Genomic DNA, 14,703 nt, shown 5'->3' on the forward strand with positions numbered 1-14,703 from the left:
TTTTTTTTTTTTAAGAGTCTTTCACTGTTTATTATCTCAATTTTTAGATTTTAAAATATGCTTATCATTCTTGTGAGGACTGTTACCAAAAGAGTCTTTCACTGTTTATTATCTCAATTTTTAGATTTTAAAATATGCTTATCATTCTTGTGAGGACTGTTACCAAAACCTGGGTAAAGAGGCATCCATCATTAGGGTTAAAGGCTGCCATTTATATTTATGTGGCATCTCACTCAAGATATTAATGGACTGAAGCTTAAATCAGCCAAGTGCATTTGTATCTTTGCTCAGTGCATTTGTAGAACTGACAATAGCTGAACCTGAAGCTGACAGACATCAAGTACTATTTTTACCTCAAGAAAGTTTGCTGTGATTTCATTTACTGCTTCAAACTTGAGAACTACCCAGACTTCTATTGAAGAAAAGAAGACAGAAGCTCTCCCAGGGTTAGATCTCTGTCACTAAAACATTTCCTATTACTGACACTGTGGTTTTGATCTTTCTGCTCAGAGCCAATGATCTGGATGTACTCTGATAACTGACCTGTGTAGTGCTCCTGGTATAAGCCTTGTGGAAAATGAGATTTAAGACTTTATTCACCTTTAGTTCAAGCTTTGGTATGGGTAATGTCCAATTACTCAAGTGGAGTTATTCTGCATGTATTTATGACACTTTTCTCTAATGCAGACACTAACAATTACTTCCCAGGTTTTTCACATAAACCTCCTCCTCAGATTTAAAGATGTGTTCTTTAGAGCTTTCAGATCTACTGGCAAGGGATGGTTTCCATTTGATGTATTTGAGTGTGAAAAGTGCTTTGGTAATGGGCTATGAAAGATAGGGCCAAAAGTGAAATTTTGGCTTCTGCATAATTATATATGAAAATGGAAAAAAGGGTTAATTAAGAAACATTAAAGAAAAGACAGCAAGAATTAGAAAGACCTCAGGACCATAAAGATGCAAGAYATCACATATAACTTGCAAATACATCAGTATGTATTAAATTAATTGTATTTTGAAGTCCCTTTTCTAATAATAATTGATGTTACCCTGCTGCTGTGGGAAACCACTGCTAAATGMTTCTTTTTTGTTTATTCACAGACCCCACAGCCAGTTGAAAACTACATCAGTGAAGGAGAGTTTGAAGACGATCTGAGTTCTTCTACCCCAAGCACAACAGAGCTGGAGGTACGCGGATCCAGCCAAGAAACAGATGAAGATTATTTTGAAACCGTGTCACATCAGAGCGGATCTTTGTCAGATGTAAAAACTGAGCCTTATGAGAGTGCATCAGACACAGAATCTCTTTCCAGTGATGTAACTGGGAACGCTTGCTTGGAATCAAACTGCCTGTTTACTGAAAAAAAAMCCCTGTGCTGTAATCTTCCCAAAGAAAAGGCAGAAACCTTCCATGAACTGAAGTGCTTTGGGCAACCAGAGTTTACCCAGCACGTACAGCTAGAATTGGTCTCCAAAATAAAGGAAGCCCCAAGCAAAACTGAATTTTGCATACAGTTTGCAGAGGTAGAGGGTGAAGAACTGGGTGATGAAGAGCTAACATTATCTGGTGATATTTCCATCACAGCGAGCCAAGTCTATGAAGAGGGAATTTTATCACAGACAACTAGAAAGTCTGTAGCAGCACTGCAGAGTAAGGCAGAGTTAGAAAGCAKTGAAGTGCAGTCCTGTACCARCTCAGTACTCACAGAAGATGATGTTGCAAGGCTGAAGGAACATCCTGCAGTATTTAGCATTGCTTGTTTCAAAGCAAACTCAGAAAGCTGTTTGATTTTTCCTGAGGTAAAGCAMTTTTCCTTCCAGACAGATGCAGCATCGAGCTGTAGTTTGCCTAATCTCCATTTTGAAACAAATGGACCTATCTGTAAAAGTCACACTGAGACATCTGACTATAGGTRTGAATTAGAGTCTATGTCCAGGATAAAATGCAGCAGGAGGAATTCAGCTGACAGTGAGGAAACTACAGGTAAAAGGATAAACCATGGAAGCACAGAGACCATGTTGACATCAGATTCACTCTTCTACCAGAGTTTCTTCCACCCAAAATCTTGGCTACCACACACAAGGTCAGAGATTACAGAAAGTAAAACATGGCACAGTGTACCTGAAAATATAAGTGCTCAAAGCGAGACAGAATGTGTGGGGAGCTGTACTCACCCAACAGACAAATTCAGATGGTCCTGTTCCAGAATACATCTTCAAGGGCTGGATTTTGAAGACACATGGMAAAACTTAGAAAGGGTACCTGTAAGCCCTGAAAAGGCTATAGAAATAGAGGGCCAATTTGGCATAAAAACATCTTTTCTTGGTACTGACACAACTTCAAAGGAGAGTCAGCTTTCTCAACCAGCAGCCTCTCCCCAGTGCATTGATTATTATTTGCACTCTGAATCMGAGACCTGTGGCCTTAACCCCGAGCCAGCTGGTATCTGTGCTGACAGTTTAACACAGCTGGATGTTTGTGAGTGCAGTCCAAACCAAAAGGAGACCCCCTCTGCCCTGGACTGTGATCCAGAGATCATAAATGCTGAGGAACTTATGAAAAACAATGAGTACAAAGCTGAAAGAGATCTGCAAGCAGGCAGCTTCCCTTGTGATACTGATGTTGAATCGGACACTGGTGACACTGAGAACCTTGCAACTTCCCACATAGGTGCTCCTACTGTTGTGGAAAACAGAGATTGTGATTGTTCAGTAAACTGTGTTTCTAATAGTGGAATACAGCATGAAAGTCTGAAGGAGAATGGCCTTGAATCTGAGCTGTCAGATATGGAGATTGTGGCAGGAGAAAGAGGGGCAGATGATTCTTCTAATCTTGGCTTTGGTTGGGAAGTCCTGGAAACTGCAATGCAACCAGATGGCAGTGACAGTGGGGCAGAACATGAAGAGTCAGTGCAGCAAAACACAAGTTGCAAAACTAGTGCCTTAAGCAGCCACTCGGAGCTAGGAACAAATGAACACCCTACTCATAAAGGAAAGGATGAAGAGAGTGTCYTTGCTGTGGAAAGGACTCCTAGATCAGATTATATAAAGCAGGGAGGGGATTTAATGACTCTTCCAGAATTAAAGCCAGCCCTAACTGTAGCCTCTGTAGAGGAGGAAGGATTACAGTCCAAAACACTGAATGATAACCTTCATGCTGAAGTGGTAGCCGAAACATTGAGAAACGTAGTGAGYGAGGATTTGATGTCTCCCCATACTGTCAGCAAAACTCATGATGAGCCAGAGATAGCTCYGAGTGAAAGCTGTAGCTGTGAAGAACAAATTCTGGCCACCCACCCCATTCCTGGCAGTGCAGATGTACTTTCCGGTGGGGATACAGCTGAATTAAAAATAAAAGTTTCAGAAGAGAAAAGAGAGAAAACAGATACAGCTTCATCCTTAGGGTTCACCTGTAGTAATTCCACAATAACAAATGCAGAAGTGGAATCCAGGAATGTTGCGGTACCACTGGACACTGATACAATTATTGGAGAAAGTCAGACAGATAGGTGTGAAAAATCACTCACAAAATCACCCAGTGGAAGCAGTGTGAAGGGCAGTGATGCACTTACTGCAGAAATTCAGGCAGATCCATCTGAAAAATCCCTCATAAAATCACTCAGTGGAAGCAGTGTGAAGGGCAGTGATACAATTCCTGCAGAAAGCCAGGCAGATCCATCTGAAAAATCCCTCATAAAATCGCTCAGTGGAAGCAGTGTGAAGGGCAGTGATGCACTTACTGCAGAAAGTCAGGCAGATCCATGTGAAAAATCACTCATAACATCACCCAGTGGAAGCAGTGTGAAGGGCAGTGATACAATTCCTGCAGAAAGTCAGGCAGATCCCTGTGAAAAATCACTCATAAAATCACCCAGTGGAAGCAGTGTGAAGGTCTCTGAGGAAGAGCTCTGCAGAACAAGGACATTGGTTACTGGTGCAGTGACACTGGAAACCAGCAGCACTGTAAGCAGTTTGTGTCAGGGAGATGGTGCTGATGACAGCCTTCAAGGCAGCAGCATTGTAAAATCACAAGGTAGAAGTGGTGTGATGGCCTCTGAGGAAGAGCCCTGCACAACAAAGACTGGTTTTGAATTAAAGATAGAACAGTTAAGGAAGTCAAGCTTTAGACACCCTGGAACAAGCGATGACCAGGTATCTAAGGAAGAGGAATCCAAAGCACATCAAAGCATAGAAGAAAGTTTAAATTTAACCAGTGCAGTAATGCTGGAAACAAGCAGCAGAGCAGGCAGCTTTTTTCAGGGAGAAGGTGTCAGCCTTCAAGGGCCCAGSATTGTCTCTGAAGAAGCAGTAGGCAGGCACAGAAATGAAAGRTGGAATGGCTTGAAGGAAGGAACAGGTATTTGTGAAGGCCCCTCTTCTAGGGAAGGAAAGCAGCGSTCTCCTGCAGAAGATGCCTTCAGCCCCAGCAAAGACAGTGCACTCAGTCTGGATGTGGCTGATGTMTTTGATGAGTCTCTGAACAGGGAGAACCACAACACTTGCATGCTGGGCCTGGATAATGTCAGTACCTGCAGCACTAACAGTGAGGAACTGGATGAGAACTCATCCCCCATCCTGGGAAGTAACAGCAGTCTTCATAAAGCTGTACAAAAGCCAACAAAGAATGACAGTAGTGGGAAAGCTTCCAGGTTTTTAGTATTCTCAAAAATGACATCTTTCAGGAAAACAAAACCTTTGTTATTGGAAAATCAGGGAAGTAGCATTTTCTTTGGCAGCAAGGGAAAGATAGAAGAACTGGATGTTGGGAAAGATGATGAAGACACTGCAAGTTTACTGTCTTTCAAAAGTTGTTCATCTGGTTTAGTCTTCCACAGGAAGGAAAGTTACACCTCTGAGTACTCTGATGATGATGATTTATTTTATGAGAGACCTKCAGGATTATTCAACAGATTGAGCCTGAGGAAGGCCTCTAGCTCTGGTCGGATACTGATGGAAGATGCAGATCGACAAGTTTCAGTTTCATCTGAAAACAATGACAGTGAACCTGTGGAGTATTCAGGGATTAAAAAATCATGCCCTGAAAATGAACACAAAAGAAACAAAACCCCTGAGGGTAAGAAGTTCAGGACAAGGTTGGCCTTGGCACACAAATCCCTTTCAAGTTTATTTGAGTCCAAATGTCCAGAAAAGGAAAACACTGAGCAAAGCTCAAGAGTACCAGTGAAAAATGAAAAGGAGAAAGCCAAACTTCGCCAGAGCACCTGGAAAGCTTTTCTAAAAAACAAGGAGGCAGATGGACTAAAAAGGCCTGTCTTAGCAAGTTTATCATCCACACAGGCGAGTCTTAATGCAACTGGTGGCCATGTGTTAACACCAGTAGAGCAACAGCATAGTTCCAATGGACACACTTTTTTAAAAACAGAAACAGATAATGGCTCCTTAACAGACTCCAACTATTTTGACAGCTCTGTGGAGCCTGTTGATGTCTCTTCAGCTGCAGGTATGTGGAGAAGACGAATACAGTCCCATGACTCGGGCATCAGATACTCACGGAATTCTGACCGTGATGAACAGCAGGAGGTTCTGAGTAACAGTTTAAATACGTCTCTAGAGGAATACTGGATGAAATCTCCATTCAGCCCCACTGATTTGCAGTTGGCATTCAGTCAGTCAAGTCCTTCGTGTCCCCAGCTCTCAAATTCTGATGGTAAAGACATGCCTTGTAGGCCCATGAGTCCTAAACCTCAGAGTCCACGATCCACTTCTCAACACAAGAACTTCCGYTACCCTGGGAGAGTATGCGCCACTTCGATGATCTCTCTTGGGAACAGCGCTGGAGTGGAAAGCAATTTGGAGGCTCCCCAGAGACCAAAGACACTGAAACCCAGAGGAAGTCTCTTGCTGTCTATGCACTCATTGGACCAYGACTACCAGAGGGATGACAGTGGCATAAGCAGTCAATCCCAGATCAACTTAAATACAGCGTCTTCCATTAGTGACATGCTCCGAGTTGAGGTGAGTTGGGGAATGGGAATGGTCAGGGGGTGGGTTGGTTTGCAAGTCTTTACTGTGGTTTAGGGATTCCAGTGAAACTCTTTAATGGCTCAATGAGCACATTGGTTCCATGCCTGCATAAACATTCCTCTTGGTCTAAGATAGGTAGCACTACTCATTCCTACTGTTTCTTTCAAGACTATATGACTTGATGCACTCTGAAAGGGAGGATTTGCTACTAAAACCCAAAGGAATGGAGCAATCACACTACCAATAAAGAATTTACAGGCATCACCCTGTGTTTATCTCTAGTTTTAAGCTGAGTTTTACCTCTCTTAAGGCAGAATTGACCCTTGTAACTGTGTACAGTAAATAAGTTTCTCATTGTGAAAGACAACAAAGGAAACAATTCCTATGGCTAGCAGTCACTTTCTAAGTAAAATCACTTTCTTAGGCAAAAGTACCATGTCATTTGAAGTCACCATAACTGCCCCTGTAAATCCTTTTCTGCCTTTTCTACAATAGACAGAAAAAAAAACCCAAACCACAGAAAAAAACCCCAAACTACAGAAAAACCACAGACTCAGGGTCTCCTTTTTATGTTGTACTAGGTTCTAATCCAGGTAACATATTAAATSCTTGGCATAGGCTGGATCTCATGGAACAGATTGTATCTTCAGTAGAGATTTCTTGATTGGCTGAGACATCTAAAAGCAGAGACTTCATCCGTCAGTAGGCTTTTAATCCCAGAGAGGATTTCCCAGGTTGTAAGTGGTTGGGAGTTTAGGAATCTCTTTCAGTGGCTAAGTACAACCCCCCAGAGTGACTGAGACTGAGCTGTAACTGAGATCCCAGAAGATGCCTTGATCACACYACTTTTTCAGTATTATTGCTGATGAGTTTTGACATTAAGAAATGGGAGAATAATTCTGTTGAGCAGATTGTCAAAAGTGGCACTTGAGAGAGTGTATGAACTTCTGCATACCCCAAGCAGACAATTTTCAGAGAGCTCATTAATCTGGAACTGCTTGATCAATTCACAACAGCTGAGTGCTTGTGATCAACTCAAATGACCCTCACACAGCTTTTGCTGCTGTTGCCTTTGGTCTCTCACATCTCAGCTTATATCAAAGTTCTAAAATACCCTCCAAGATGGTCCTATACTATATTTTCTCCTTATTTTTTTTAATAGAAACTCCCTCTTTTTTATATTGAAACAAATATAGGCAGAACCATGGCTTTATCCAGCCAAGTCTTGAAAACCTCCRTTGCTGAAGGTTTCCCTGCCTCTCTGGGAAACATATTCCTTGAGAATTTTTTATTCCTAATGCCCAGAAAGAAATTTCCAAGCTGTAGTTTCTGGCCACTATCTTGAGGCATTGTCTCTCACTACTGACAGGAGCTTTAATCCATCATCTGTATAGACACAAAATAGTTGGTGACCCCTCTTACATTGTCTTTAGTGCCCTCTTACCAGCTTGAACAAACCCAGCTCTCTCAACCTCTCCTCACATATTCCCAAATGAAAGTGTTTTRATTGATTGGCTTGGGGTTTTTATCTAATGCTATCTGGAATCCAAAGAAGGGTTTGGGTGGAAGTTTGAGAAGTGAGGGCTGTAGTATCAGAATTCCTGGGGGGAAAAGGGGAAGAGAATTAGCTTTATTCCCTTCTATGCTCATCTTTAATTGAAAATMTTTTGTTTCCATGGGCATCGACTTAACCTACAAACTGGATACCACATTCCAATCAAGAGACTCCAGCCTAGGAAAAAGCAGGAGACTTGACTATACACACTGTCAACAGATGAAGCCTCTCAGAGGATGAATAAAATCATTGACCTGTAAATTACAGCTGAAAAGAACATCTAGAAAATAATGTAGAGATGAGGCATGTGTAAAGCCTTGAAAAGACAAGCCCACATGCTATAACATAACCATTAGGAGCAAATAAATAATTACTTAACTTGATGGCTAGATTAAATTATTCAAAGAAAACTATAAAAATTTAAATGGTATCTAAGACATATAAAACCAGTTTAATTTTCCTRATTCTTCTGGAGGCTGCAGAATATCATATCTGAAATTCCACAGATACAGCTGGAGCCTGGAAATTAATGTAAATGTTCCAGCTTTCAAAACACAACATCTAATCTAGTAAAATAGATAGGGCTTTATTTATTTCCATTTTCATGACATTGTGAAATGAAGTAGAACTGCACCCTGGATTTTTAAAGTAAAGCTGTCCCTGTGTTTTCAGGAATTCCTGAAAATACAACAGACATTGGGTAAAGTACATTTGCAGTGTTAAATCTTACAAAAATAATTATCTTCTATAGGCTAAGGATGGTCTTCCTTATGTATGTTGCKTCCTAAAGAGGACATAAAAATCGGTTTATTGGTGAATTTGAAGAAAATTCCTTTTTCTGTTCCACATCAGTAAAGACACTAGTGCAAAACAAATCTGTAACTGTGAAAGCCTTGAGCTCACTTCCCTGTGTGCCCTCCAGTAAGGGGATTTGTGTATATTCCCCAGCCCCAAGCAGGTATTTCTCCAGTTGTGTCATCATTATCTGCATTGCAGTGCTGTGCCAAAGTGCACTGGATCAGCCTGCCCTGGACACCTCAGGTAAGTAACTCATCTTGGCCTGGTGGAGCACACACCAGCCCCTCTCTCATGACCTGTAATGGTTAACATTCCCCAGCTTCCATCCAGGACAAAGGTTTTATGCTGAAAACAGCAAGACAGAACAATTACCAGTTTGCCCATCTGTCAGGCCCTTCACKACATGTTTAATTAATCTGTTCATGGCACGATTTTATTTGCATAATTGTGTTACTCAGCAGGCAAGAGCAAACTGTCCTAAAATGTCCCGTGTTTGGAATTCACATGCTCTTTTCCTTGCTCCTGTCCAATAAGGTGGGGTTAGGCACAAAACACTTTTTTCATGGAATCCTTGTTTCTAGACTGTGGTATCTCTTACCAGGGTCAAAGAGAATTGATCTGGAATTGTTGGTTATTTGAGAATAGATAGGAAGTGCCTGCAGTGGTTTGAGGATTGTTTTATTTGGGTTCTTCGATTGATCTGTGAGAAATTGGACAGATAGTATTGTTGGGATCTTTTATTTTTTTGTCATGGAAAGAGACTCCTGAGCTCACTGATTCCCTTGTGTTGTTATCTCCCACCTTAAATACTATTGATTCCAGCACTGATGCTACCTGTAGCAGTAGCTGGATGTCTCAGGGCACACTTGATTTCAAATTGTTTTAGTATAAAAACTGTAATTTTGTGCTACCACTCAAGTGASAGTGAAGGGCAAAGCTGTGCAATTCCTCACTCTTGGCCTAGCATCAAACAAATAAAATAAAAAGTGTAAAGAGCATGTCAAAAAGCAAARGACTTAATATATCAGACCTGCAGGCATCTACAAAGCTTTTTCACATTGTATCACTGAAGTACAGTTGGAAAAGCAGACACAGACAAGAGGTCATTTTTCTATTTTCAGAGACATCGCCTGTCTTTGTAAGTAGTATTTGATAGTGACTTAAATGCTGGTAGTAATGTTAGTGTGATTTGCCATCTAGAGTGAGGGTGAACAGGCTCTGTCCTGGGCAGAAGGAGTATCTACTGCACTCTCCAAGGATAGCAGAGCTGCTGCTTCAGGGTGGAGCACTCCTAAACATTTTCTTCTGACTAATTCTGTGGTGAATAACTGAGCTTTGCCATCTTCTGTTCAAATTGACTTGAAGAAAACAAAATTKTCATCCAACAAACCCTGTGTTTTCACCTGCTGTTTGTAAAACAGGAGTCTAAACAGCACAGTCAAACAGCACCTGAAAAGAGGCCAAATAAGAAATGGGTTCCCCATCGCAAAAGGAGGCCACCCCAGGTTCCACCATCACCATCCCCATGCCCTGTCTCCACCCTGGACAGCAAAGCCCGGAGGCTTTCCTTCCTTGCTGCAGATGAAAAAGCCAAGGACATTCCAGAGAGGACGAGGAAGAGACCRAAACCTCTCTATAAGTGCTTCAGCTTCGATGATGTTTGGATGGAGAGGAGCCAAAAAAGGAAGCTAGAGAAGGAGACACAGCCAGAGRCAGGGGTTCAATCGCAACATCTCCCAGAGGACCCCTTAAAAGTAAGAAGCCGTACACCGACCTCCTCGTTCCCTGGCACTGTCCTGTCTGCTCCGGCTGCTTCTCTGTGCTCTCATCATATTGCTGTCCTTACACTTTGTCTGGTACCACTTCTGTCAACTTTTCTGTGGGCCTGGTACTCTGTGGAGACTGATGAAGCATTGAACTGGTCCAGAAGTGATGATGTCTGAAGGTGGTGGGTTTCTTAGTCTCTGTAAGTGAACAGTTCCTGCCCTGTGCGATGCTGGAAACAGAATGCAAGAGCATCAGGTTGTTTTGTGAGCTGAAAGACAGGRAGGGCAAGGAGCAAGTCAAAGTTTCCTCCAATCAATATAAATTAAACTGATGAAATCTCATTCTCTGCTCTGTGGTGTTGCTGTGTAACTTTAATAACGGACTTCTAAACTAGAATTCCCTTAAACCTGAGGCCAACTCCACAATTCCTATTGAAGCAAATTCCTGCTGTGAAATGCTCAAGAGAACATTGCCATTGGATTTTTAGCTATTAATATTCTCCTCTCCACTGAAGGAGACTTTTAGTTCAGCATTTGATTGCTTGTGAAAAACTTCGTGGCTGTTGTGACTCACACTGATGGCATCTGTTACTTTTGGATCCAGAGCCAAGGTCTGTTCCCTTCAGGGAGAGTCACAAATCTGTATCCAAGAGCCAAAATTAGCCTTGATACATACAAAAGAACTGGGCAAAAAGGACATGAGATTAAGGGATGCTCTATGCAGCCTCTCACGATAAAATTGAGAAAGTTTTTGATCAAGCTTGAAATCACGTAGCAGATACTCAAATAAAAGCTTGCCTCAGGGGTTTCTATTTTGGTCTGTTATCTGTATTTGTTTCTTTTTCTCTCTGTTGTCCTGGTTGCCTGYTTGTCATTGTTCTGACATTAGAATGACAATGTTGGAGGGGAGCTGAGGCCTCAGTAGTCCCATCACCATTTCAGAACATGCTTGAGCTTACTGCACAGATAGTTCTGTGAATGGTGAAGGGGAAACATTGGCCTGCCCACTGTGTCTTGCCCAGAGAAAACCTGCTGCCTTCTGCCTGTGCACCTGGGAGAGCTCTCATCAAACTGACAGACACCTGGGACAGGRAACCAAGCCAATTCCAGAAACAGCGTTTCTGAAAAACTGTCCACTGTTCTCCCCTTCTCAAGGAAAGAGACTAAAAACTGTGCTGTTTTGCGTGTGTCAGGCTCTTCAAAACAAAGTGTTGCCAGTTGCTGCTTGGGTGTGATTCTGTGATGTGTTTGCTACTCTCAGTTCAGTGAGGATGCTTCCCTGGCTCAGCTCCCTACTACCTATGTGATGGAGACGATGAGTAATGCTCCTGAGGCATGTGTATGTTAGGATAAACAATAAACAAAATTAAATTATTTAGGTTACTTTTCTAGCTCGTTCGAAGTTGTGAGTGCTTAGTGCTGTACAGGGATGAAGCAAGCAAGGTAGTGAAAGTGAATGYCTGATTTACATAGGGTCAGGGATTAACAGCAATCAGTAAAATGTATGAATAATATTTCTCACAATTCCTTGTCAAGCACGGGCAGTGATGGAAAYCTAGCCATGCTGCAGGGCATGTGGGCCAGCACTGAGACCATTAGCGCTTCTAAGAGGAGTGACCAGTTCCCTCAATAGCTTCCCCTGGAGCCATCAGATTACACAGCTTGAATGCTGTCTGCTTTGCTGATTGACTGCACATTTGGAGGCTGCCAGAAAACAGCTTCTCCTTGAAGCATTTCCACCCCTATTTTCTGGTGCAAAGGTACCTCTAAATTGCAATCAGCTGCCCGATGATTTGCAGCTGCCCCTGTGCCCACAGAGACCTCTCTTACCATCACCTGCCCGGGGGCTCTTAGGCCTCAGTCGGTTTTCTGGTTCATTCTTCTCTGGGTAGGAGCATGTGAGTAGATTTGGGGGTTATGGTTTCTGTCTATTTGTGTTATGTAGGTTATTGACACTTTAATCTTCGTGGGCAGGCCAAGAAGACAAAATGCTGTTTTATTGAGAGGACTGCTGGGATTCAAGGGCTCTTTCTTATGCCCATATAACTGAATTTTTTGGCCTGTGCTTTTTATTTACAATAGTAATCACACAGTTTCTTTTTCATATTGTTCTATTCTGTCTTTGCAATGCTCTAGTCCTGTAATAGTGCTGGTTTATTCACACTCCCAAGTGTCTTGGGAGAGCTGTCACAAACTGCAGTGTTTGAGGGCAGTTTTAGAAGGATGCTAAATCCCTTTTAATAAGAAGAAACAAATTATCACAAAAGAAGCTTTGTAAGATGTTCWTTGTCTGTTGTGGTGTTGTGACTGCAACAAGGCGACTGTATGGGGCTTTGGAGATCTGAAATTACAAGTCTGATGTTTTCTGACACAGCTGCCTTGGGATGTGTGGCTTCTGTTGTGACAAGTCACATTGTRTTAAGTCAAGATCAGGTCAGCCCACAAGGTGATGTAATGCTGCAATATGGGGGAAACAGCTTAATAGGGTAGAGCACAGAGGAATTTTTGATTCTTCAAGTGCTTATTTCTGATACTACTCTATCATTCAGATCAACGCACACAGAGTAGTATAATGGGAAAATAAGACTGCTCAGAGGGCTGGCAGTTGGGACAGGGAAAAATGGACAAACAATCAAGAAACTACCTATAAACTAAAAAAAAAAAAAAAGAAAACAACAAAAAAAAGCCTTTAAAATGCCAGTTTTAAACAATTCTGTGTATGTGGATTTTTTTTTTTTTTTGCTTAGGCCCAGTAAGCAGCTTTGCTTCCTTAAATGGGAACAGCCTGTGTCAATTCCCAGTCAAACTCAAAGCTTGACCCAGCTGTCCCTTWTAATGAGATGCTGCCAGTAACAAGCTGAGCAGCGTCTGATCTTGGCCCTTRAAGTCTTAATAGAACACCCCCATGSTGCCCACCCCAAGGGGAAGCAGAGAAACATAGCTGTAGACCAATCTCTATTCTTTTGCTTGGCCATAGGCTTTGCCCTTCACATGGTGATGGGTTTCCTGCTGCAGCCTGGGGCCTTTTTGCTTGTTTTTAGTGCTATATAAGTTCCCTAACTGGAGCACAGACAATGCCCCAAACCACTGACATATGGAATGCTGTAATGGCAATAGGCTCTGTTTTRGGAATTATTTTTGCTCTGAACTGCCTGTCTATTCCCATCCTGTGCTTTCCTGTTCTGACAAAAACTTAAACTCTGGTTCTTAAGCTTGATGCCTCTTGAGTGTGCAGCAATAGGAGCACAGACACGGCTTCTACATGCATTTGTTTGAGCACAGTTTGTGCACTGCCAAATTAGAAAGATTCCTAAAAGGCCCATCAGGGGGCTATACCCAGAGGGGGTATCGTGCAGAAAAAGCTCTCTTTTATTTTGAAAGAGAAATGAGAAGCAGTGAAAAATAGATCTTTAGCTTATTGCCCTGAATAAGACTTCTGGAAATCTGATTTTACCCTGTTCAAAATAAGACAAAACAAAGTTTTGTTGTGTGGTGCCATGGTTTATGAGCATTGTGGACACCTCAGATACACTTTAAGAGGGTAATAAACACACTTTGAAGAGGCAATTTAATGAGAAAAATCTCTCCCTGTTGTRCACCTGACAAGGCATGGATTCACARCAGAGGTAAATGCCCCTGCCAGGGACTGAACTGCTGTGCATAAGAACATAGAAATAACCCTCTGGAACCTGTGGCAGAAAATATAGGAGGGAGGATCTKTTCTGTGGTCTGGTCCCTCATTTCCCATCCTCTCCTTTGTGGGCTGTGCAAACCCTGCCTGCATATTTCTAACACCACTGAAAATGCTTCTTCCTCTCCTGAGTTAGGGTTGTACAGGCCTGGTTTCCATGCTATAGCAACCAATGATGCCTGTAYCCAAAATTTGCCCTGAGGTCCCAGGGATTAATAAAAACGAAGTTTTTATTGTAACAGCCTTAGGCCAGGATTCTGCTTTCTAGTCCTAAACAGAACAATAATTCTTCCTATCACCTTTCATGTAAATAACCTAGACTTCACCCTTGACATTTTCAGAGCTGTGGCCCAGTAAGTTTTCTTGCTTGATTTTCATTGTCACCAGAAGAGCATGCATTCCCAAGGGGGCTTTGCTGTTACTTTCCTAGAAAAACAGGCACTGCTCAGGTTAATTTGAACAGGGTTCATGCTGTCCCTCAGGAGATGGYGATTAGTGCCAAAGTATTGGCTGTGTTCTCTTTGTTTTAGGAATGTAAGTCCAGGAAGAAACAAACAAAGCAGGCACAGAGCAGCAGCACTCTCAGCTGTGTGAAAGCTGTGTGCTGCTTAGTTTTGGAAGGAGGATTTGAMTAATGGCCATCTACAGGAGAGGCTTCAGCATCATGGCTGGTCAGCAGACTTTATCACTATGGGACACGGTGTGGGTTGGTAGGGACAGAGGAAGATCTTAGATACACTACTGGACCTCAATATCCCAAGTTCTTGGCTCAGTGAAGGATRGATATGTTGTAATTGAGTGTCACAGTGCCAAAAGGAAGGGGCAGCAGTGATAGAGACAAAAAACTGGCTATGCCCATGGGACCAGGGCTTACTGACCAGCTGATCTCCCAGTCACTTACACTCACT

At 42.3% G+C, this 14,703-nt stretch overlaps 1 protein-coding gene across 2 annotated transcripts in view; it reads left to right on the top strand.

The window, feature by feature from the left end:
- ARHGEF4 (Rho guanine nucleotide exchange factor 4) overlaps positions 1-14,703 on the top strand; it is a 167,040-nt gene that overhangs the window by 48,246 nt on the left and 104,091 nt on the right. For both annotated transcript variants that reach the window (XM_057374268.1, XM_057374267.1), the window contains exons 2-3: positions 1,102-5,976; positions 9,760-10,092. In XM_057374268.1, the coding sequence (XP_057230251.1) occupies positions 1,102-5,976; positions 9,760-10,092 (5,208 nt within the window). The remainder of the gene's footprint in view (positions 1-1,101; positions 5,977-9,759; positions 10,093-14,703) is intronic.

Source organism: Malurus melanocephalus, unplaced genomic scaffold (genome assembly GCF_030028575.1).
Source record: "Malurus melanocephalus ecotype Western Australia unplaced genomic scaffold, MMel_1.1 scaffold_220, whole genome shotgun sequence".
Classification (NCBI taxonomy): domain Eukaryota; kingdom Metazoa; phylum Chordata; class Aves; order Passeriformes; family Maluridae; genus Malurus; species Malurus melanocephalus.